This window comes from Thermobia domestica, chromosome 8, assembly GCF_964235325.1.
Source record: "Thermobia domestica chromosome 8, izTheDome1.hap1.1, whole genome shotgun sequence".
NCBI lineage: Eukaryota > Metazoa > Arthropoda > Insecta > Zygentoma > Lepismatidae > Thermobia > Thermobia domestica.
Genome location: NC_137461.1, coordinates 265,758,390 through 265,784,878, shown reverse-complemented (window position 1 = coordinate 265,784,878; position 26,489 = coordinate 265,758,390). Strand labels below are relative to the sequence as shown.

The window sequence follows — 26,489 nt, the reverse complement described above, 5'->3', positions numbered from 1 at the left end:
TTAATTGTATCCTCCCATCTGCGCCTAGGTCTTCCTAATGGTTGTTTTCCGATTGGATTTCCAGTTAAAACCTTGAAAGCGTTCGTACTTTCTCTCATTCTGGCTACATGACCTATTCACCTGAGCCTCCTAGACTTGATGACTCTAACAATGTTTGTTAATCGGTATAAACTTTGCAGTTTCTCGTTATGAAGTTTCCACATTCCCTATTCCCATCCCTCTTGAGTTCCAATATTCGTTTCCGGATTTTATTTTCAAATTCTTTCAGTCTACGTTCTTCTCTCAGAGTAAGGGACCATGTTTCGTGATTATCGTTTTATATGTTTTTAGATTCAAATTCCTCGACAGAATCGCGGCGACAAAAGATTTTGAACTGAAGTATAACATGAATTTCCTGCATTCAGTCGACTTTTAATTTCTTTGTGAATATGGTTTTGGTCTGTTAACATTGATCCTATATATTTGTAAGTACACACTTTATCGAAAGTATTAATTGATATTTTGACGCGTCCATAATTTGACGCGAACTTTCATGTATTTAGTTTTCTCTGCATTTACTTAAAAACTCATGTCTCTGCAAGCGTTTAATAAGAACTCTGCGTTGGTTTCTGACTTGTCTAATGTTAACAATTTTAATTTGCCTTTAAATATTTATTTTTATATCTCTGTAATCTCAGTCATAATTGTAACATCTGTAATATATAGGCGTAACAAGAAATAATTGATGGGAGAGTATGTCACAAGTATTATAGTGATATTTTCCCTGATTGTGTTTCGCAGTATACATGTTCACTTCTTTCTCTGACACTACCTCTCTCCACATAAGCATTTCTTCCCGCTATTTCAAGTTTAGATTCCAAATACAAGATCCAGTACTCTATTTTTTCAATATTTATCAATGTCACTGTAAAGCTTCGATTTGATTGTACTTTCCTTATTTACATAAAAATAATAATTATATTAGACTTTTAAAATCAATGCCCCACATAAACGATCTTGTGGCGCAATGTGCGTTACAATACCTCCCACTAGGAAGTCCTGGAAGTGTATTGCAAGCGAGGGTCTCACCCAGATCTTCAGTATTATGCAATTTTCAGTATCTCAAACAATCATTCATAGTCGTACATTGTCGTCCAGCTTCGGTTAGCTTTGAAAAAGTAGATTAACACTCAGATCGCTTGAAATGACACACAACTATCTTTAATTTCAATTTAAAAAAATTACTCGGTCTCCTTGCTTAAGTATACACTCTGCCCATTTACATCCTCTAAATATTTGGAAGTGATACGTATAAATTAACTTTAGTTCATAGACAGAGATCATTGCAGTTCCAAGATTTAAGAAAACTGAAATCATTCCAATATAATATGAAAGATTCAGTGGGAGTGGTTATAATCCCTACTATTCCCCCTTGGATACGCCATTGTTGAGTACCTCTGTCTCAAACCGCTATAGCCTTTACGAACTCTTTTGCCAGGGTGTCCCACTGGTAAGAGGTTCCGGAAAAAGTGTTATAAAAATTTTAATAAAAGAGGATTTGAAACCAAATTTGTACATGAACCTTTATGGTTGAGAGATGAAGGTACATTAGAAGAGGTGCTGGAAGTGGTCTCTCTCACCTGTATACACAGTTCAATATGGCGCTGCGTGTTCGAGAATGTTCCTGCCAGAGCAATAGACGTGCCTGCCTGGATTTCATGGTGTATGTTCTCATTAACTCATCGATGGTGCGTGGTTTGTTCTTGTACACGTTACCTTTAAGATAACCCCACAGAAAAAAGTCAGGTGACCTGGAGGCCATAATACTTTGGAAATCACTCTGTTAGGGAAAAATGATTCCACCACAGCCATACTCGCCTTAAACGTGTGACCTGTTGCTCCGTCTTACTGGTATCAGCCAAGTGTCAGTTTCTCGTCATCCAACTGGTTCGTAAATTCATGAAACAATACCTGGTACACTTTACTGGTGACAGTAGTGTCAAACAATTGACCGGATGATGCACTGCTGTGATAATGCACGGAACATGCCCACCTTCTTTGAATGAAAGGATTCTTCAACGACTGCATGCTGGTTGTCACTACTCCATAAACGTATGTTTTGTGAGTTCACTATTCTGACACGTCTTAAAGGAACTACTTATCCAATATTGTTTCACAAGAAACACGCACTCTTGCGCTGAATTTCAATTCATCGCCAGAATCAAACAGCGCTGGAAGAAACAAGTCTCACGAAACACCATGAACATTAAGCCTAGCTATACTGAAACACGAGACCCACACACAGCTTGCGGAATCTCATAGTTGCCACATTTCACAGATTTGCAATGCTTCCAAGTAGACGAATTAGGTGAGAACATCCGCCTTGAAATCCAGACAGTCACGCTCAATACTGTGGCAGCAACATTCTTGAACATGCAGGGCCGTGTTGAACTGTGTATACAGGGGGAGAGGTCATTTCCAGCACCTCTTGTAATGTACGTTCATTTCTCAACCATAAAGGCATGTCATGTACAAATTTGGTTGCATATCCTCTTTTATTAAGATTTTTATATCACTTTCCCGGGACCTCTTACAAATGGGACACTCTGTATAATTCTAATCTAATCTACAACTAACATATTCAATATAATACATAAACATTCCTTGGCAGCTGTTCGGTATGTCCTATTAAGAAAACGCTTATTGCCACTTTGTCATTAACTAAAGTGCTTCTTGATCAATAAAATGAACTGCCCAACACTCTCTTGGAGTTCATCTGACAAATATATTTTCAGTTTCTTTAACCAGTAAAAACTCGATCCTTTAATTCCCTTACATTTCCGAGCACTGTTGCGTTTCCGTCATAATGTTGGTATTCTTCTCAGTATCTATGATCCAGAGCTTTTAGTTTCTAAAATGTTTTAATTTATTTTTATTGTAAATGTTTCTTTCAGTTTAACGTACCACGATTATGCTCTTTAGGCTAAGAAGACGGATGATTAGGGCAAATGAATGATGGTGGAAAATTCGCTGGAATGAGAATGTGGGAGGAAACGGGAGTGCCCCGAGAAAACCCACGAACACGATGTTGTCTACCACAAGCAATATTTGGAAAGGGATCGAACCATGGACCCCCTTTACCACTGAGCCAATGTGCCTCTTATATTTATTGTGTAAAGATGTAAAATTTTATACCTTAAATATATTCCTAGCTAGGAATTGTGAATATGTATTTCATATGTACTGGAGCATTCATTTGATATGTCAGTTGTTAGTCTACCAATTGATGTTGATTCAGTAATAACCAAATGTCTGAAAATTCAGACTTCCTTGATGTAATCAAATTTCGCCCATACATCTCATTTTTTGTTACTGTTCACTGTTCTATCACCAGCAATTCTAAAAATACTGACATATTTCAAGTAATTCCAGACAGAGACGGTGTCAATCAAATGTACAAATGTGTATATCATGCAAATAGCACTTATATATGTTTTTATATTTTAATATTATTTTAAACCTTCATTATTCTCGCTCATTTAACTGAATTATCAGAAGTGCTTGTAACCTTGAAACGGTTGAGAGTCTCTACTCTATGTTAATAAACTGTATCCGCAGGAACCACAAACCATGCTGCTTATTTCGAAATTAACACTTCTGTAAGTTTCGGTTTTAAATAAATTTTTTAGTCATTAACTATGCGCTGAAGCTATTCATGGATACTTAAAAAAAAAGTTGCAATCATGGATCTTGACATTTTTCCAAAGTTTCTCTTGATAATTAAAGCCATATTAGGAAAAACGTTTAAGTTATATCGAGAATCTTACTCACAAAGGGAAAAGAAAATACTTAAAGAAAGATTATATGAATAAAAATACCAATAAAATAGGACCACCACCTTTTAACACAGATGGAATTTGTTACAACCCTATTTACAATGCCTTTTGCCGGGTAGCGTAGATCTTCCATGCTTCAGCCATGTGTTTAGTCATATGACGATATCCATTTCCTCCTTTATGCTACCATTCTACTGACTTTCAGAAAACAATATTACTTTTTTCTAGTTTATTCAACTTTCTGTATGAGAATTTAGTTTACTTTTTTTTTTTTTTTTTGAAATGTAATATTACACGCTTCATTAATCTGTCTATGTATATTATTACATATTTTATGTTAAAACTTCATGTTCTTTAATAACCATATTTATCCTCATATTTTAAAATATTTAGAGAGGCCATAAATATAGGTTTTCACTTTTTGTATTGCTGAAATGTTCCTTGAACCTAACATTATTATTTCCTTTTTGTAGTACCTACGTATGATCTTTCATATGTGCATGTAATTTCATATACTCCAGTATTCAGTGTAACATTAGAAAAATAATACATGCTGCATTAATATCATACTCGCTACACATTTACAAATAATAATTTGTAATTTTATGATAATTTGAAACTTTTCTTCCGAATCAACGTTATTGAACCATCCAAAATTGTGTGTAAACGACCTAAATTAAATTTGCATACAGGTTTCTAGATGGCAGATTCCTATTACTGTTCCCTTCATGTGTCTTTTTTGGATCAAAAGATCAAATATATTTAAATCAAACTTTTTTTATATCTTTAGAACTACAGATAGCGTAGCCAAACCCAAACTATCACTTAGCTCAGTATGATGTACTTATTCCGTAAAAAATACGAAAACTCGATTTAGGGGGCCGTTCAAAAATTTTGTGGCCCCTGATCAAAAACTAATTATTGACTCACAAAAATTTTCTTGTAGGCCTTATATTTGGAGAATTACATATAGTGTAGCCAAACCTAAACTATCACTTAACTCAGTATTTTGTGTTATTCCGCAGAAAATACGAAAACTTGATTTAGGGGTCCGTTCAAAACTTTTGTGGCTCTGATCAAAAACTAATTATTGGCTCAGAAATTTTTCTTGTAGGCCTTATATCTGGAGAACTACATATAGTGTAGCCAAACCTAAACTATCACTTTAGTCAGTATTTTGTGCTTATTCCATAGAAAATAGGAAAACTCGATTTAGGGGACGTTCAAAAATGTTGTGGTCCCTGAACCAAAAACTAATTATTGGCTAAGATCGCAATCTTTTGATGCATTTTTGGTTTTCTTAAAATTCTTGTTTCTTTCTTATGTCTGCCAGAAATTGATTTCTTTCTTTAAAGTCCTTTCATTCGAAACTAAGTTAAGTGTTTAAACTGCTTTCAACTGGCAATGTAAATACAATTCCAGCAAATTTAATGGTGTGTCCTAATGCATGTAATTTCATACAGCATGATATTAGTGTAACTTTAGCAAAATAATACACACTTCATTAATATCATACTCGCTATATACACTTTGGAAATATAATTATATTTGAAACTTTTCTTCTGATTCAACATTATTAAACCATCCAAAATTGTGTAAACGATCTAAATTAAATTTGCACAAGGCTTCAGATGACAGGTCCCTATTACTGTTTCCTCCGTGTACCTTTTTTGCTTTCTCATGTCTACCAGAAATGAATTTCTTTCTTTAAAATTCTCTCATTCGAAAATCGGCAACTTAAATACAGTTTCAGCGAATTCGATGGGGTATCACAATGTAATTTTTCTATTTTATTTCTATTGTTATAATTGAAACCTGACGTATTCTCATAGCTTTGTTCATGTAAGGCATGCAGAAAACTGAGTACAAGCAATCTTTGAGTAAATGTCGCATCTTTCAATTGATTTTTCGGACTTCGTCGAGGTAACGAAAGTATTAAAGAAATATGTAACCGATATTAAAAAAGGGGCGAGAGAGAAAATTGACTTAATACGAAAAGCTCAATGTTCGCTCCATCTTCCTGAAGAATATTGAATCATGATGGATAACCAGACAATTTGTTGTTTCTTTCGAGGTGTAAACATTAATTTGTGTATATGACTGAAAATTCTGTGGCTATGTTTAAAATATTTCGTCTTGTTTGTAACTTGTACATGTCTATATAAATTTACCTTAAATTACTTTAAAAGATGTGAAAGATAACTAAAAAATAAGTGAAAGATAATAATAATAATAATAATAATAATAATAATAATAATAATAATAATAATAATAATAATAATAATAATAATAATAATAATATTTTTAATTATTATTATTATTATTATTATTATTATTATTATTATTATTATTATTTCTTTACCTGTGATATCACTTGCATGCCTGGAACTAATAGATGTCGCTACCTGTGATATTTAATTACATCAATCCAATAATATCTTAATGGGTAATGGAGACTTTAACCCATCCGTTACTCCACATGATAATCTCTCTCTCTCTCTCTCTCTCTCTCTCTATATATATATATATATATATATATATATATATATATATATATATATGTGTGTGTGTGTGTGTGTGTGAGTTTGTACAGGGTGTTTGAAAACGACACCGACAACGTTTAAAAGATGGTTCCTGATACCAAGATAAGATGAAAAGTATAGACCAACCTGGGTGCGCATATGCTTCCTTTCGGAATTATAGACTGCCGAAAACATGAAAAAATGAACTTTAAAGGTCCAAACCTATGGGATCTACCGTAGTCGGGTTAAGACTTCGCTTAGAATCTAGTATGTGCCCTATCCAAATGTCCAAGGCTCAGAATCTGCGGTACTTCCGCAACAATTTTTATAAAGGTAGTTGAAGAGTACTTCAAATTATATGCCCCTAGCCAAAATCCCTCTATAAAAATTGCTTCGTGAGTACCTTAGTATTCTGAAACATGTATTTTTGGTTTGCGCACATATTAGTTCCTAAGTGAAGTCTTAACCCGACTACGGTAGATCCCATAGGTTTGGAGCTATGGACTTTAAAGTTCATTTTTTCATGTTTCCGGCAACATATATCTCCGAAATGAAGCATTTGTGCACGCAGGATGGTCTGTACTTTTTGTCTTGGATAGATAGATATGGACAAACGAGTTCTATTAACTATTAACTCAGTATTACTTTAAAAAAATCGCAGAAATGTCCAACGATAAGTTTTCATTAGAAATATGAATTAATACATACTGAGGTTTACAGCATACCAATATCGTTGTCATGTTAACAAGTAGGGAAGGAAGATGTTCCTGTGTAAAAATGTATCACAGTGATTACATACATAAGTAATACTACGTGAGCAGAAACAAAGAGATTACATTCACATGAGGTAATATGATTTTGTTTTACGCACTAACTAATGAGCAAACGAAGATAATTATACTGATGCATATACTTGCTTTCAGCAATACAGAAAGTAACGTAGCGTTTCTGTATCAATGTTCAATTTAGTTTATTTCTTCATTTAGTCTAACCTAATCCAACCTCCATCTCAAAGCTACATCTATTACACACATTTTACTAATGAAAGTCAACTAATACAATGATTTCACAGCAATAAAATTAACGATCCCAATGTTGCAGAGAGCAAGAAATTTTCTCGTGATGTTTCCCGGAATTGCTCCATTATTATAGTATCATATAAGAAAAAATAATTAGCAAAAATTAAAGTCAGAGAGTTAGTAATAAATTTATGTCAAACCTCATTAATAATAGCGCGTACTGTCATTTTGCTAGTATCATTAAAAAAATGGGAGTATATTTTAGTATCAATTCACCTTAATAGGTGACTCACTTCTCGAATAGCATCAATTTTCATTTTACCAAAAAATTTTGTTTTAGTTGATTTTTTCAAAAACTACACATGAGGATTGTTCAGTAATATGACTTCTATCAACTGATATATTGTATCATCTTTGGACATTTATTTTTCCAAATTATATTAATAATATTGTAGAATACAGTAGAACAGTTACGTTTCTTTATGTTTAACGTCCCACGATTATGCATGGAGGCTAAGGGAGACGGTAATGATGAACTGGATCATGAGGGCGGATTTTCATGCAAGCGTCCGTTTCGTTCCTTATTTGCGATTTCTACGTATAGCCAACAGAAAGTTGTGTTACACGTAGAACCGTACTTAAACAATTTTCTCAGTTGGCTATTCAGCCAAATTGCAACCAAAGAACGCAAGGGACGCTTGCATAAAAATCCGTCTTAATGGTGGAATGATGAAAGTAAAAGGAAATGGGAGTACCCTAAGGATACCCAAGCACACGGTGTTTTTCCACCATAACGGTCACTTAGTGGGAGCTGAATTTGAACCAGGGACCCTACGCACCAGAGGTGAGAGCTCTATAACTGAGCCACCGCGGCCCAACAGTAGCACTAAATTAATCTACCACTAGTATCAGAAGAAAGAAAGAAGCAACGAATTGTCTGGCTCATTTATATAAAATTAACATTGAATTGAGTCTGTATTCTTCATTATAAACAACTATATGTTATTTTTTACTATTGGATAATATATGATGCGTATTTAACATTTAAGATAATAAAATCTTACCTTATAACCTTGTAATAAATTATAATATATATTGTTTCAAAGATTTCCTGGTCTCTTCGTCGGTGTCATTTCTTCGAGTATGCTGCTAAACGCGCTAAATATATTGATGGGATTTTTGCTTCTGGGAAGTCCCCTGAATTGAATAACATACTTCTAAAATGCAATGGTTTACATAGATTTTCATTTTAGGAGATATTTTATTCGAATGATGAGAGTTTCCAGAAGCAGAAAATACCGTTAACATGCTACATATTTAGCAGCGTAGCCGAACACTGAGAAAGAGACCAAAGATGCCTTGAAACAGTATGTTGTTATAACTTATTACAAGGATGTCCGGTAAGGCATATATTTGTTATATGTTACTTACCTACGATCTGGAAGTAAAAAAAGTTTTGCATATGGATTTCTTGGTTGACCATTCGGCCGTGGAGTTAATCCTGCTGCGCACACAATGGTGACGATTAACTGTAGCGCAGAGGCATCAAACCACAACTTCACTTGCAACCGACCCCCTACATTGGCGGAATGTGGCCGTAACCGTGATGTGTCTGGAGAGCTGGGGGAAGTTACCATAACGCTTGGTCGCTCCCTCATCCCTTCACTAAGTTTTCGGGGTTCATAGATATCTGCAAAGAGAAAAAGAGCACAACGCACGCATAAGGTCATTTGCTAAAACAGAATATTGACTTATGACTAAAGCAACACTATGTCACATAATATTTGGATGGCTCAGTGCCACGAATGAGTCAGTATAGTTAAAGGTGACTTGTTACTCAATTGATTCATCCAACATAATGATTTTCCTAACTCCACATATGCTTGCTTATGAAACTTTTTAGATATACAGGGTGTTACAAAAATGCGTTACAAAATTTTGAAAACAGATTTCTCACATCAAATAAGTAAAAAAGTTCATATAGACCTGTGCTCAAAAGTGGATAGTTTCGGAGTTTATACCTAGGTAGAGTGCCGAAAACGGAAAGAAGTAAATTTTAAAAGTTCATAGCTCCACTACTATGGGACCTATCGTAGTCGGGTCAAGACATCGCTGACAAACTAGTATATGAACTATCCAAATATCCATGTTTAAGAATGTTCCAGTATTTGTACACCAATTTTTAGAGAGGTAGGTGGAGAGTGATCCAGCACACCCCCACAGCCTCTCTAAAAATGATTGTGCAAGTACTCAAGGTTCTGAAAGATGAATATTTGGATAGTCCACATACTAAAGTTCATTCAACGAACCTTCTGATCCTGATGTAAACATTGTAGAATGGTATTACTCCGCCAGTCATCGGACGATTGGCTATCGGTCACCGCTTCTTTCGAGAAGCACGTGCTTGTACCCTGTCGGCATTTTGTATATTTCCCGTATGCAGCCATATTGTAAACTGTGATTCGCGCATAAGGTGGGCCAAACCCAGTTTCTACGCATGCGTATTCTCTTTTATTGCATTAATTCAGTTTAGTTCTTAGATAGAGTGTTGTTTCTGTTATTTCACTGTAAGTAAATTGTATTTCTGGTAATGAGCCTTATAAGCAACAAAAACATTGAAAAACAGCTTACTTGACAATGGTCTATTTTCTTCTGCCGCATGGATGCGGCAAGGCTCTTTAACCAATAAAATGAAACAATCACCACGTGTATTTGTTTACATGAGGTACTGAACGTTCCTTGAATGAACTATAGTTCCTCAATAATGTCTTGACCCGACTACAATCGGTCCTATAGTAGTGGAACTATAGACCTTTAAAGTTAATTTTTTTTACGTTTTCGACACCTTATAAGTATGAAACTATGCGCTTCCAATCACAGGTCCATGTGAACTTTTCTTTTATTTTGATGTCAGGAATCTATTCTTAAAATATTGTAACATTTTTTTGTAACATCACATATAATAGATCTTAGTCATATTTAACACATGGAAAGTTGTCTACTCATTTTACTAAATATCAATACAAAGCTGGTTCTAAGTCACTTGTGGTAATGAACCATTCTGTTTTACTGTAATTGAATGAGCAGTATTTTAAATGTAATTGAATCATTATGCTAAACAGGAAGCATAAACGAGTTATGTACATATTCAAATACATGTTCGTCTTTCTCAAATAAAATGTAATAAAAAACTAGACATCAAAATTAGTCGAAACAATTTCCAGGCGGCAGTAACACTAAATAGAATAGAAAAAATAAACATGAAATTTTATTTCTTCTATTATACAGGTATACTATAATCTGGAAAGGTAAAAATAAAGTTATTAATATTTCGAGTACTACATAGTAGTTACGTGGAGAACATAGAAGTATATCAATAATTTCAAAGTTAAAACAATTAATGATCTTAATAACATACGTTAATAATATGAACAATTTCAACATATACAGTTCAAAGGCATTATACTACTGTTATTTCACTGTAAGTAAATTGTATTTCTGGTAATGAGCCTTATAAGCAACAAAAACATTGAAAAACAGCTTACTTGACAATGGTCTATTTTCTTATGCCGCATGGATGCGGCAAGGCTCTTTAACCAATAAAATGAAACAATCACCACGTGTATTTGTTTACATGAGGTACTGAACGTTCCTTGAATGAACTATAGTTCCTCAATAATGTCTTGACCCGACTACAATCGGTCCTATAGTAGTGGAACTATAGACCTTTAAAGTTAATTTTTTTTACGTTTTCGACACCTTATAAGTATGAAACTATGCGCTTCCAATCACAGGTCCATGTGAACTTTTCTTTTATTTTGATGTCAGGAATCTATTCTTAAAATATTGTAACAATTTTTTGTAACATCACATATAATAGATCTTAGTCATATTTAACACATGGAAAATTGTCTACTCATTTTACTAAATATCAATACAAAGCTGGTTCTAAGTCACTTGAATAAAATTAATATTCTGCCTAAAAGTGTAAAAGAAATTGTTCATGAAAATACAAAACGTAAAGGATAACTTCTCGTATTTCACGCATTTGTAGTCAATTTCGATAGATTCAAAGACAAAAACTAACGACCTTCCTTTTCACTTATGTAACGAAATATACCGTGAAATATTTCTTTGGTTGGTACCAGTATATGAGGGAAGACGGCTTAATGGTAGAGTGTTCATTTCTAGTGCGAGAAGCTGCTGGTTATGTAAGCTTGTAGTGGACAATATCGTTCCTGTAGGTTTTCTCGGGATTCTTCCTGTTTTTTTCTATAAGGATTGCCCAAATGAAAAGGAGACTTTGACTCTAGTGGCATTGTATCTACTAAAAGTAGGAAAATCTGTTTGCCAATAGATGGCGCCGTGTGGTTTCCAGTTTGCACGTATATAAGTAATGGAGTAATTTGCTGTTACCTCAGTTGGGGAAAGGCTGTTTAGCGTGGTTAGGTGCATACTAGATTTCTCCAGATCAGTGCAATGAGCTGTTTGTTTTCTTTCTTTTTTTTTTTTTTTTTCCACAGAAGGCTTGCATGCTTCAGAAATTAATCCTCAATACAGTCCCGATATATCCCCACTTGACTCCTGTACCTTCGGCCTCTAAAAAAGTCACTGAAAGGTCAACGGTGCATACGTCATAAGGAAATGAACAAGGGCGTCGAATAATTAATCCGTCAGCAACCAAGAAGTTTCTACGCTGTAGCCACCCACTCCGTTCCTACGCGCTGAGATCAGTGAATCAATATGACTGGCAATTATCTGTGGGTGTTATGTTACGCATTAACTGTACTTCATATATTCTGTAATAAACTATTCTTCAGATATAACCATAGGCTTTTCTTCATTTGTGCAAACGTTATATATTATTCTTCCACAAAATATTCCACAATTATTTCTTTGTGGGGCCGCGGTGGCTCAGTGGTAGAATGTTCACCTCTGGTGTGTGGGATCCTTGGTTCTATCCCAGCTTGTGCCAAGTGAACTTTGTGGTAGACAAACACCACGTGTGTGGGTTTTCTCGGGGTTCTCCAATTTTTTTCCACTTTATTAATGTCACCATTACATTAATTTCTCACCTTCATCATCTCTTTCACCTACGGCCTAATAGTGGGACGTAAAACTGAAAGATTTCATTTCATTTTTATTTAAATTATTCTTTTGCATTTCTTATCCACCTCTTTTAGTCTGAATAACACTCGAGGGACGTTAAAATAAAAAGTTATTTCATTTCGTTCTAACTAACGGTAAAAAAAAAAAAAAAAAAAAAAAAAATACTCTTAGCTCTGTGAATGATTTGAAGTGGTACATTTGATTACACTGTGTTGAAGAAGGCAATGTACAATAAAATTTAACGAAGTTGATAATGAACATCTAAAATGTTTGTATTACTTTATTTACTAATAACATTAATTATATACAGAGTATCCGAGAGTATCCGTATCTCTAGGTTTGAGTATTACAGAGTGTAATTTTAGTTGTGATATTGCTAACACTGCTTTCATCGTCACAGACAGCATTGTTCTGGTATTACTACTTTCACTTGTCTGTTATCGTCGGCACAGACAGATATAGAGTTGCGCAAAAGTATCAAGGAAGCCTTTCGAAAGATAACTTCTCAAATGTTTCTCAAAGTGTCAGGAAGAACATGGAGACAAATATATCTATGTGTACTACACGATGGAGCTCATACAAATCCACTGTATACATAGTTCATATTTGTAAGTCTACAGTGTATACTAAATAAATAAACTAAAATAATATACTGGTGTACTAGAACCGGGTGTACCGAGACTTCTCGGACATCCTCTATACAAGAATCTCTATTTAGTATGTTCGGGAACAGACATATTTGTGAATATATTTCAGCCATAGGTAATGAATCGAACAGTTAATGTGAATGTTAAAAAAAAATCATATTATTGTTTGAATTAAAAAATAAGATCAATTGCAAAATCAAGATTCATTTCTATATATGTATATGTTTTATTATGACCTTAATTGGATAGTGAAGTTAAGGTCATATTTTAAAAGTAGTGACTTCGTTCAAATATTTTCATTCATTCATAATTTACCCCCCCCCCTTTTTTTTTTTTTTAATAACAGGTCAGAGACCAGCACAGAGGATTTATCATAATAACTTAAGATATCATTGGTGTTACATTCATTTTACATATCACAACTTAAATACTCATTAACGTTAATCTTGTATTAACTTTGCTATGGTTTTAGTATTTTTAAGTAAATTGGTAACTTATTCTATAGCTAGTAAACATTGGAAGGACAGTTTTTTTTCAGTAAAAGTACAATTTTGTTATAATGTGTATATGTTATATGTTGTTTTTTTTGTCGTGAATCACATGAATGCACATCATGAACACGAGTAAAAATGCTTTTACTACCTTCGAACAAGAGACAGTTAAAATTTTATTCGACTCAAAAAAACACTTTTGTGGGAGACTCTGCTTAATAAATTAAAAAGGTCCTTATTGCCTTCTTATGTAAGTGAAAAACAGTAACACTAAGATACGAAGCTCCCCAGAAAATTATTCCAAAACTTAATAAAGATTGGAATTTATCATAGTATAATTGAAGCAAAGTTTCTTTCCAAACTTTTCCACACTTAGTTTATGTATCAAAGTACAAATGCTACTTATTATTATTATTATTATTATTATTATTATTATTATTATTATTATTATTATTATTATTATTATTATTATTAGTAGTAGTAGTAGTAGTAGTAGTAGTAGTAGTAGTAGTAGTAGTAGTAGTAGTAGTAGTAGTAATAATAATAATAATAATAATAATAATAATAATAATAATAATAATAATAATAATAATAATAATAATAATAATAATAATAATAATAAATAGTATTGTGTATAATTAAAAATCCACGTGTATTTACCCCAAATGAGACTACTATCTAACTTAATTCTGTATTTATGCCAATCCCTTTTAGTTATCATTAAAATAAACATTTGCGTATCTAGATTCAAGTAACACAAAAGCAATTCAAATTTCTTTGTCATAATTAGAAACTAACTTTTTCTCAACTAGATGTTGAAAACCCATTTATCATTTACCAATTATGTTGCCCAAACGCTTGTAACACAGAATGCATTCAGATGTTCAGTGCAACTATCTACGTTCCAAAATGAAGGTAATCACGGTGAGTAAAAGGATGTGCTCATTTTTAAGCCAATTAATTTTCAAATAATTAAAGATCATTATTATTTGTTTTTCTATAAATACTGTGTTAATTTTGGTTATATTATAATCAACTGAGATTAAATACAAATCTCTGAAAGTTAGAAATTCTTTGTTCAACTTGCTCGTACTTTCTTTTTATAGGGCCAAACGGTAATTGTAAGTGATGCTGAATTTATATCATATTATTCTCGTTAGAATAATAGAATTGGTAAACAGTAATTATGTTTTAACAATGTATTATGGTACTATGACAACAATTATGTAAACATAAATAAAAAAATAGCTTGACGGTAAGCTACAAGTCTCTCAAAAGCTTGATAATTACTGAAAATTATATATATATAATTACCTAATCTTTATCAGTTGTAAGGTAAGTATGAAACAAAATATGTTATAATGCTACCTGAGCAATATGTTATAATGCTGAAAGTTATTTGTATAAGGATTTCAGCAAAGTAGTCGTTCTTTGCACAAAAAAAAAAAGTAAATCCTGTGCATTAGAAGAAACGAGCAGTAAACACACGTCGTAAGTAATGAACTTGGGTTTGGATGGTATGAGTAGTAATATATGTGAATAATGAACTATAGACTAGAAGGAACGAGTGGTAAATACATGTGAATAATGAACATCAGACTAGAAGAAACGAGCGGTAAATACACGTGGATAATGAAGCGTAGACCAGAAGAAACGAGAGGTATTCAATAATGAATTGTTCACTAAAAGAAACGAGCCGTAAATACCGTGAATAATGGACTGTATAGTAGAAGAAAGAGTGATAAATATGTGTGAATAATGAGCTCTAGACTTAAAAAAACGAGAGACAAATGTAAGTGAATAATTAACCGTAGACTAGAGGGAACGAGTGGTAACATTGTAATGAACTGTGTACTAGAAGAAACGAGCAGTAAATACACGTGAATAATGGACTGTATACTAGAAGAAACGAGCGATAAATATATGTGAATAATGAGCTCTAGACTTAAAAAAACGAGAGACAAATGTAAGTGAATAATTAACCGTAGACTAGAGGGAACGAGTGGTAACATTGTAATGAACTGTGTACTAGAAGAAACGAGCAGTAAATACACGTGAATAATGGACTGTATACTAGAAGAAACGAGCGATAAATATATCTGAACAATAAGCTCTAAATTGAAGGAACGAGACATAAATAAAAGTGAATAATGAACTGTAGACTAGAAGGAACGAACGGTAAATACACGGAGCATAATGGACTGTATACTAGAAGAAACGAGTCACAAATTCACGTAACTAGTGGACTGTTCACTAGAAGAAGCGAGTGATAAATATATGTGAATAATGAACTCTAAACTGAAGGAACAAGAGATAAATGCAAGTGAATAATGAACTGTAGACTAAAAGAAATGAGTGGTAAATACAATAACGAACTGTGTACTAGAAGAAACGAGCCGAAAATCCACGTGGATAATGGGCTGTACACTAGAAGAAACGAGTGATAACTATATATATGAATAATGAACTCTAGACTAAGGGAACGAGAGATAAATTCAAGTGAATAATGAACTGTAGTCTAGAAGAAACGAGTGCTAAATACAATAACGAACTGTGTACTAGGGGAAACGAGCCGAAAATCCACGTGGATAATGGACTGTACACTAGAAGAAACGAGTGATAGATATATATATATATGAATAATGAACTCTAGACTAAAGGAACGAGAGATAAATTCAAGTGAATAATGAACTGTAGTCTAGAAGAAACGAGCTGTAAATACACGTGCATAATAAACCGTAGACTAGAAGGAACGAGTGGTAAAATAATGAACCGTATACTAGAATAATTTAGCCATAAATACATGTGAGTAATGGGCTATGCACTTGAAGAAACGAGCGGTAAATACGTGTGAATAATGAACACAGAATTAGTGAAATAAATACAGTAAAAGAAAACAAAAGACTTCACGGACTTGACATTGTTCATGATAAGATCATATGTGTAATATCGAATCAGAGATGATTCTCATAGATGTCTGCACTCTACCACTACGTTACCCCAGTCAATGTCATCTAGCACAGCTAATATTGTATACGATTGTCCATCCATAATACAAAACTTTTTTCGAAGTACATGATTTGGTTTATAATATAATATTAGAGTAAAAATATAAACTAACTTTCTTTTATAATAATAATAATAATAATAATAATAATAATAATAATAATAATAATTGCTTATTTTAAATTTAATAAATTGAATAAAAAAGTTTTTGCTGCTTTCAACTGGTTAGATGAGCTAAACGTTAGATCTAACATACATATACAACTGCCAGAAAAGTCTATATATACTTTTTATAGATTGTTTCCTGAAGAATCTCATAATAGATAGTCCAATAGTTCATAATAAATAATTCATAATGAACTATAACCAAGTGAATAGTTCGGTGTAGTTTGAAGAAAACTATTATAATTTCATATTATGGAAATCTAGATTCAAATCGTGGTATTTATTTCAATGTTACTTAGTATATATTTATGAAATACACAATTTTCCATAACGGAACAGCTGTTAACTTTTGCAGCGTACATATTCAATTGTTTTCCGCAAATTGAGTTTTACATCCAAATTTACCTAAACATTGTTTTGGGGTTCTTTATCCCTCAAATAATTCAAAGAGTAATTTTGTTTTGCCTGTTCAGTGTTGCTAAACATGCATTTTACATTCACTATTGCGAGTTTTTAATTAAATATTGTGTCTTTAAAATAAAATAAGTATAGACTGTATGTATTACTCTTATAGAATTCTCGAGAAACTTTTAGTTAAAAGATAAGCATACGATGGTGTTTTTTTAAAATAAAAATATATTCATATTGATTTGTATTCTTTTTAAACCGAACTCAGAAACGCTTTTAAAGTTACATTGTGCTGAGATACGTCACGCAAATAAAATATGTGCAAGGCATAAACATAATCTAATCTAACGCAATTTAAACATTCTAAATTAATACTGTGGGTCAAAACTTTTTTAAATTTGTCAACTTCTGACTTTGTTTACCAATGAAATCACTACTGTAAAATTGTAGATTTAGAAATATTGTAATGAAATTATAATTCTAACATCCGTTAGAATTTCTATGTGATACAATCTTATCAATTTAAGAATAAAATTTTTTGTCGAATATTCTAACGTAGCAATGGAAAAATAAATGTTCAGAGGAATCATACTATGTATCATCCCAACAATGACATGATAATGGTACACGGTTATTAGGGTTATCAATCTAAATCAAACAGAACCTCTCTACTCTTCAATTGTCGGATTAATACGTACTAATATCAGTACGAGGCAGACGTTGATAAAATTTCATCTTTTTTCTGGTGTAACGGACATAATGCCCCTTTAATACACATAATATTACACTTCGTTTTGAAACAAAAAATAGTAATTTTAAAGTCATATTTGGCATATTTTGCCAGGTTTCAGCGGTTAAGTTATTTATTTTGATTTTAGGTCATTTCTTTTCCTTTCCCCTAAGTTTTAGTCATTTTTTCGTCATTTTTGAAAGCTTCGGTAATTTTTCATCATATTTTTTTTATCATTCTTTTAATTTTGGTACTATGCTCCAGATTTTGCATCAAGGTAAACACATTTTTCCATAGTACGGCAATTTATAAGCAAAATAAAGAAAGATCTCAAGTGCAGATATTAGTCATTGTTCCTACATTGTCAAGACGGTGGTGATGTACTGCAACCGTAAGTAAAGCAAGGGGAAAAAATAAAATGAAATATTTCAGTTTAACCTCCCACGATTATGCCAGTTAGGCTAAGAAAGACGGTGATTAAAGCAAGTGAATGATGATGGCAGAATTGGTGGAATAAGAAAATGGGAGGAAACGGAAGTACCCCGAGAAAACACACGGACATGATATTGTCCACCACAAACTTACTTAGCCGGAATTGAACCAGGAACCCCACGCACCAGAGCTAAGCGCTCTACCACTGAGCCGCCGTACCCCTTCCCCCAAGTACAAAAAAAATTGTAATTTTTATTTTCATTAAATATTTCCAAAATTAATCTGTGTATGTGTAATATTTTTCAAATAATTTCTGACTTTTTTTTTTTTTTTTTTTTTTTTTGACGTTCAGTATTTTGGTGGAAAGAGACAACGTGCCTAGAAAGTTTCCAGATTCGAATGTATCCTTAATTTTCACTTTCCCATTTTTCATAACCAATTTGTTTAATTCTACACAATAACTACAAAATTTACGTGGGCGGCACTATTTCTTTATCTTTCAGTAGGTCGAGATGCGGGGAAACTAATGCCTTTTACACTGATTAATTTACTGTATTTGTTTCTTTATTCATTAAATTGTTTAAATTTATAGTTCATTTGGTTATTTTAATTTAAAATCAAACTTATATATTTCAACTGTATTTTTTATTGTGTTACGGATATAATGCTCATCATTTGGTATGTTTATTGCATTCTTTTAAAGTTACAGTTATGAATTTAATCATCATTTTGCACGAGTTTTAGATCATTTTTCCATGTGTTTTTAGGTAATATAGGTTATATATCTATATTTTTTAAGGAAACAACTTCCGTCTCCTAAGTATCAGTCATGATTGAATGAGAAATTAATTTATTGATCTATTATGTTATATTTGCCGTTAGGTCTTGAAGTAGCAACAGTTCTGAGTGAGTGGCTGGCTTGATATATGATAGCATCAGAAGTTAGTATCATCTTTTTATGATCCATCTTCAAATTATTATCTCATCTTAATGATTTATTTAAACGTTCTTATTTTCCAAATATTACCCAACTAGAATTCAACACACTGTAGGTGAATGTGTTCTGCTCATTTTTGAACTTAGAAAATTAAATTTATAGAAATAAAAAATTTAAACAAAGTTCTTAAAAGAAATTTACTGAAATTAAGGAAGCTTTCTTCAATATTTTCGACAACATGCAGCAGTTATTATCAAGAATGAACGGAGCAGAAAAATAGGTTGAATGAAAGTCACTATTGTCCTTCAAATTCGTTATACAGCTATATATGGAAATCCTTTATGTCTCAATACCTTAACCAAATACTACAGTCGCTGTAAAGGCTGCAACTTTTAATTTGACACTTATTTAAGATGTGATTTGACGATATGATATGGAAATAGTTAAAGCATTGTAACTACTACTGTATTTAATTCTTGGATTCCTAGTTCGAGTTTGTTAATTTGTTAGCAATTATATATATATATAAACGAAGATCTCGAAGTAAGCAGACAATCAGGATAGCTCCTCTTATTCTTTCTGCTGACATTTAATAAAATTAAAAATACACGCAAGTACTTTGATATAGTTATATTTCTCAAGAATAAAATAATTTGGCTGCTTACTTTGCCTGTAATTTTCTAAAAATAGTTTACATTTTGCTTTAATACGAAAGTGAAATATTTATCTTATGTGTAAACAAAATTAAATGAAATCTTTAAGTTTACGTCCCACGATTATGCCAGCTAGGCTAAAGGAGACGGTAATGAATGAAATTAATGAAATGAATGAAATGGTGGAATGAAGAAAGTGAAAGGAAACGAGAGAATCCCGAGAAAATCCTTGAACACGGTGTTTGTCCACCACAAAGTCCACTTAGCGCGAGCTGGGATCGAACCAACCAGTCACCACTGAGTCACCACGGCCCCTATTTATGTTATTTGTATAGTTATATGAATAAGTTATTGCTTTTACGAATTAAATAACATTTATAGCAGTCAAAGAATGAAAAAGTGACCGACTGGACCGAGATTCGAACTCGGGACCTCCAGCATACCGTGCTGATACGTTAAATATTACGTCACTCAGTCGCCATCCAGTAGTAGTTAACGCATCGGCATGGTATGCTGAGGATCCCGGATTCGAATCTCGGTCCAGTCAATCACTTTTTAACTTTTTAACTGTTATAGAATTCACATCTACAGACGATATGGTGTGTAAAAAATTGGTTGTTTCCTCTTTCATTAATATCTATAAATAATATTTATTTGTCAAATCGAACAAATATCTAAATTTGTAAAGAACTATTATTATATATAGTCGATTGTTACATTACTACATTATTGATACAAATTCTTAGCAATATCATATTATTGAGAAGTATATTATATTCCTCGTGGTTACCAGCAATGATAACTATAGATACTATCATGTGGTAGTTATAAACTTTTGAACCTATTTCCATTTAACAACATATTATGGCCTATATTAATTTTCTTCTTGTTTCTACAATTATAGTACTTGCTAGAATACTTGCAATAGTTATCTTCTGTGATTGTGAGTATTGAAGAATAAAATGAAAAAAAAGAACTAATTATTAACTCTAGAATGTATGGTACAGATTACATTGACCGGTGAAGCTTTCTACATAAATGTTCTAGCAGGGCATTTGTTCAAACCTTTGCTCTCACAGAAAGCTTCTACATATCCTTTTTAAAATGTATTACTTTAAATTTCTTGAAGTGCTTAGGTCAAAATTCAGAACATTGGTTTAATTGCAAGGCTTAAAAGAGTCATACATGTGAAAATTAACATTTTATGTTTACATTTAGAGGGGAAAAAAAACACGATAGTGTACTTTGATTTTGTAGTGATTGATTTGACATTGTTTAAAACCTTACGTTATTTTCACAATTTTAACTTAATAATTGGAATTTAGTAATTGAAAATATCATTTTTAATATTTTTTTGTGTATGTGTGTCAACGAGTATGATTCAAAACGTTTAAGATGGAAACTATACAAAATGATTTTCCATAACGAGGTATTGAATAAATTGAAAATAATGTAGTAATTGAACTAATAATATAAAAGTATAAAAGATTACATATTTAAATCTACATTTGCTTGTGCATTAAGTTATATATGATTCTACTATAGCGCAGAAATAAGCCAGTTAATTCGCACTATGGCCAGGATTTACTGTCGGGATCAACTGGAAAATACAGTCATCTATATTGCTCGCCTCTTAATAGCATAAATATCTTAAAGTAAGGTTTTCTTCAGAAATATAAATATCGGTATATCAATTCCATATGAATGCCAAAATATTTTAAATAATCATTTTTGAATAGAAATGCTATAATAAGTTAGGAATCTTAAGGATCTCATAATGATAATCCAAACGAATCCAAAAATTCCTGCTGAGCGTTTCAGTACACCAGTACTTTTTTTTCTAATAACATATGGAAAATTGAACATTTACCATGACATCTATTGATAATAAGAAAGAATAGTCTGTTTTCAAATGAACTGAAGGTTCAACTTTTCATGTTATGTTGTTATATTCCTTCCAATTTTAACTTAAAGAATCATAAACAGCGATCTGTTACTTAAGTATTTGTTTGTTTAATGATTCCTCCATAAAATAGTTCAAAATTTAAAATAGGTTTTAATTAAGTTTCGTGACTTCCGATTTTTTAGTTAAATAAATTATTTGAAAACCTGTGTTATAAAATTTACCCTCTTAAGTTCTTCAGTTAGGTACAACAACTTCGTACCTGAATTAACGAAATAATTTTGTTTAACTTTTGTGGTAAGTTAGTACGAAATACGGAGATTACACAAAAGGGAGTAAGTAGTAAGTCAATTAAAATGCTAGCAATGATAAATTCTTTGCTAGATAAAGGTAACGTAGAACTCATGCTACTGGTTTCCAATGAAATTACCTGAGCTTATGAGCAAACAAAATAAAACAGTATTTATTTCTGTACTTTATGTTTCATGAATCTGTCTTTTAGAGCAAAGGGGACAATTGAACAATGAATGGTGACAGGACAATACACAATACTCATAACCTGAGCAGTATTCGAACAAGTTCTGTGATCTTCACAAGCATCTTAGAAAATGTAATATAGGACTACTATTATATATTGGTTGTTATCCGTTGTAGGACATACTGCACCCAACAGATTTCCATAGTATTTTTATTTTATTTTTATTGCACAAGAAAACTGTTATTAACTGTAGGTGGCCAAAGGTTTAACTAGTTAGCACCAAATAATGAAGTAGCAAAAAAGGGCAAATTGGTGTGGCCATATAAATTGTTTACTTAAACGACATATGAAAGATTTTGGATCGAAAAAAAAAAAAAAAAAAAAGTGTTATTCATGGTTACTTCAGCGTATTAGTTAATGAAAACAGTTAAGTGTAATTTTGGACGAAACAGGAATTTAAGATAGCTTGTTGAAGAATTTAACCTAAGCGGAATGGTTGTAACGAAAAGATGTACTAGAGAAATACTAAATAAATGTCATAATATAGAAATACTGTTGTGTCAGAATGGTATTAATAGTATTAGCTGTAAAAGATCTGTAACTAACGTAATAAGGTAGTTTAGGAAAAAGGAATTTATTGCAGAACTCAAACGAACGTAGTTTTGAAGTTAGCAATGAATATGGCTCCACAGATTTGGCTTTGACACTTCAATCTTTGGTGCCAACTATTTAAACTTTTGGCAACCCACATTAACTCTGTTTATTTAGTGTAGAATTTAGTAAGATAACTTGAAAATACGTAATCCTATAATATTGATGTGCTGCTGAGTTCGTATAATAGTCAATTCAATTTTAAGAGAGAGTGTCAAACTGTTCAGAGCCCCTTGTAAATACTGTGCATGTTATTTATGACAATATTTCTTGTGTTCTTTGTACCCGCATGTTAGCGCTATCACATTTCACGTGCATACCTCAGCTTATATTTCTTCTTGAAAACAGTTTCCAGGATTGACCTAATATCTTAAGACAATTAGGAAGCTTCTTGGATAAAGAAGTAGCGAATTCCGATCCAGAAAGCCTAAATTAATGATATTCATAGCCATGCGATGAATATGTATCAAAAAAGGTGCACTATCTGGCCTGTCATAGCCTTTCATAGGTTGTAGATCTAAAAAGTTTCTATTACTTATTAACTGCTTATATGTTTGCAATTAACATTGTTGTTTCAAAAGTTATAAAAATCATTTTGAAACAAATTTAAAATTGTTGTAGATTCTCCCCATAGGTATATTTCTATTTTTTACTCCTTATATACATTCATAGCAATCTAGTTTAAATAATTATTACAATTATTTTGTCCAGAGAGCATTACGAATGAGCTATATCTCAAAATAGACAATTATAAGAACACTATGTGCTGTATATGACAATAACAATTACTGGGAAAAAGACTTCTAGAAGTTACTGTCTCAAAACCTAGGACCTAGATAGCACGGTGCTTGAAAAGATACAACATTTTGTGTTTACCAAAATTGTTTGTAAATTCTACTGGGTGTATTTAATATCAGACTAAGTCATATACTTGAATAAGCCATGAAAACTTTAATACTTGTTATAGATCAGAATATCTATTGTCTAATCCTACAGTTCTCAATTCATGTTGTGTATACTTGTTCTTCAATTACAGCATTAGATCTTTTTTTTTTTTTTTAGTTTATAAAATGGCCACTTATCACATAATTACGAGCATGCTATCCTATTATATATATATTTTTGAATCATAAATAGTTGTTCCTTGATAGCATTTGTAAATTTATTATAATCATAAAGATCATTGTTTTCTTTTCCTTTCTTATCAACATATTTGAGTTTTTTTTTTCTACTACTCTTTGATGAGTATTTGATATATTTCATTTTATGCTTTTTTCTTTTCTTTCTTTTCTTTTTCTTTCCTTTCTTTCTTTCTTTCTTTCTTTTCTTTTTTTTATTTAAATCTTGCAATTGGCTTAAACACGAATGTTTTAAGGTTTCACCAAGACATAATTTTGAAAATACACATAATAATCTGAAGGCTGAACCCATGCACTTCGATCTTCCAGTTTCTGGCCATACGGCTATAACTTAGTCTACTCAAGTGCTAAAGCCTAGTACGTGCGAGATCAGGGACCGATTCTCCGCTAATCCAGCAATATTAGATTTGCTTACGCTAATACTCTGATATTGCCTAAAAACAAAAGAAAGTTCTTTAAGAAATAATTTTGTTCGAACAAAAATTAATTGCAGTTTGTAACTTAGTAGTTTTTAATACGGACTTTTCACTGTCACGCATATAATGTCTACAGAACTTGAAATTCGAAGTGATGTATAGCATCTGCATATATTTCACAACTTAAATTAATTTCGCATTATACTTCCTAGCACTGGAAGTTACTTAAGCATCTTTATTCTATAGGATGTAAATAACATGATATTTGCACCTTTAAAATTTTATTTATTTACTTTATGAATTAAAAGGTACAATATAGGTGCTACACCCTACTATAGTGTCCTAAGTCATACAAGCATTTACATAATTAATAACTTTCTCTTTGAATCCTTTGCCGTCTCAAATATCAAGGGTATTATTATTATTATTATTATTATTATTATTATTATTATTATTATTATTATTATTATTATTATTATATCAAGAGAAGCGCAAATTCTCCATATTGGAGAAAGTTGAAGGTAATTTGTTCTGACTTTTTTTTACTACAGAAAAGTGTTTTAATTTCTTCTCTCTTCGATCAAGCATCGTTAATTAATTTTAATTTCAGTAAACCATCAAATTTGTTGTGTAATAATGTGTGAAACGTCTGTGTGTGAGAAGTCTGAGAAATTAAAGACGTGAAACATAACCACATCACCTGTCATTATGTCAAAGAGACAGCAACAAAATAACAGAGCAAAATAGATAGTAAATCTATTTGGTACTTTTCATTTCACGCTTCTTTCATCGACACAGTAATAAAGCTTCGTAGAAAATGCTGGATGGTAAAATTGAAGTTCGTCGTCCCTTTCGGTATGAAGGTGATATGAGATCTGAGCCTACACTTTAGCGTGGAATCCGATCCTCCTCCGGGATCTAAACCTGGGTCTTCCGCGCCGAAGACATTAGCGTTAACCACAGCGCCACAGGGAAAGTTCCTGTAGAGAATGCATATGTCCACGTAATATTAGGCTTATTGCCTTGTCTTGCTACTTTTATGTTGCCTCATGACTAAAACATAAGCTCTCGTACATAGCCTTTAACTAAAGTTAGATTATATTCCGTTTAAGGTTGCTCACTAGATTCTTTCGTGGAAAAATTGAAGAGCAATGTTACAGGTTCATACATTATTTCTGGGACTTTCTGGGACTAATTGTTATGATCTACAGCTGTAATGGACATTGAGTTACAATTGCAAGCTAAGAAGTACACTCATGTCCAAAATGATTGTCGCATATCTATTACTGTCTTCTTGTAAGAGTATAATTTGATAATGATTTTGCAGGGTACTTTTAACATTGATATGTGTATAATCGGGAAATGTATATTTGTGGTAAACTCGAAGGCGACAATAATTTTGGACATGAGTGTACGTGTTTATACTAAGTTAGACATAATAAATTTTGGCGACGTATCGTTCAACAATAACCGAAACCTCTATCTGGATCGGGGTTCCGCGGTGTTTCAGTGGTAGAATGTTTACCCCTGGTGCACGGGGGCCTTGGTTCGTTCCCAGCTCGCGACAAGTGAACTTGTGGTGGACAAATATCATGTGTGTGGGTTTTCTCGGGATTCTCCCGTTTCCTCCCTCTTTCTTTATTCCACCATTTCATTCATTTCTCATCACCACCGTCTCCTTTAGCCTAAAACTTAAAGATTTCATTTCATTTTTTCTATCCGGATCATTGTATTTTATAAATAATATATAGCTATTTTTAAACTATTAGTGTTATTTTTTTTAATTTTACATGCAAAAAATATGAAATTTATTTATCTACCTGGATAAACTAAATTATAAGGTAGTATTTCAAATTCCGACATTTTCTATGATCTTATACGATTTTAACTCACATTTCATTTTACAGCGCCTCTATATATTAGTGTAAGTTTGGTTTCCTTGTCTAAAATCTAAAATATCTAAAAATA

At 32.2% G+C, this 26,489-nt stretch overlaps 1 protein-coding gene across 10 annotated transcripts in view; it reads right to left on the bottom strand.

The window, feature by feature from the left end:
- Positions 1-26,489, bottom strand: part of Rim (Rab3 interacting molecule) — a 516,869-nt gene that overhangs the window by 137,657 nt on the left and 352,723 nt on the right. For all 10 annotated transcript variants that reach the window (XM_081769756.1, XM_081769757.1, XM_081769750.1 and 7 more), the window contains one exon: positions 8,788-9,046. In XM_081769756.1, coding sequence (XP_081625882.1) covers positions 8,788-9,046 — 259 coding nt within the window. The remainder of the gene's footprint in view (positions 1-8,787; positions 9,047-26,489) is intronic.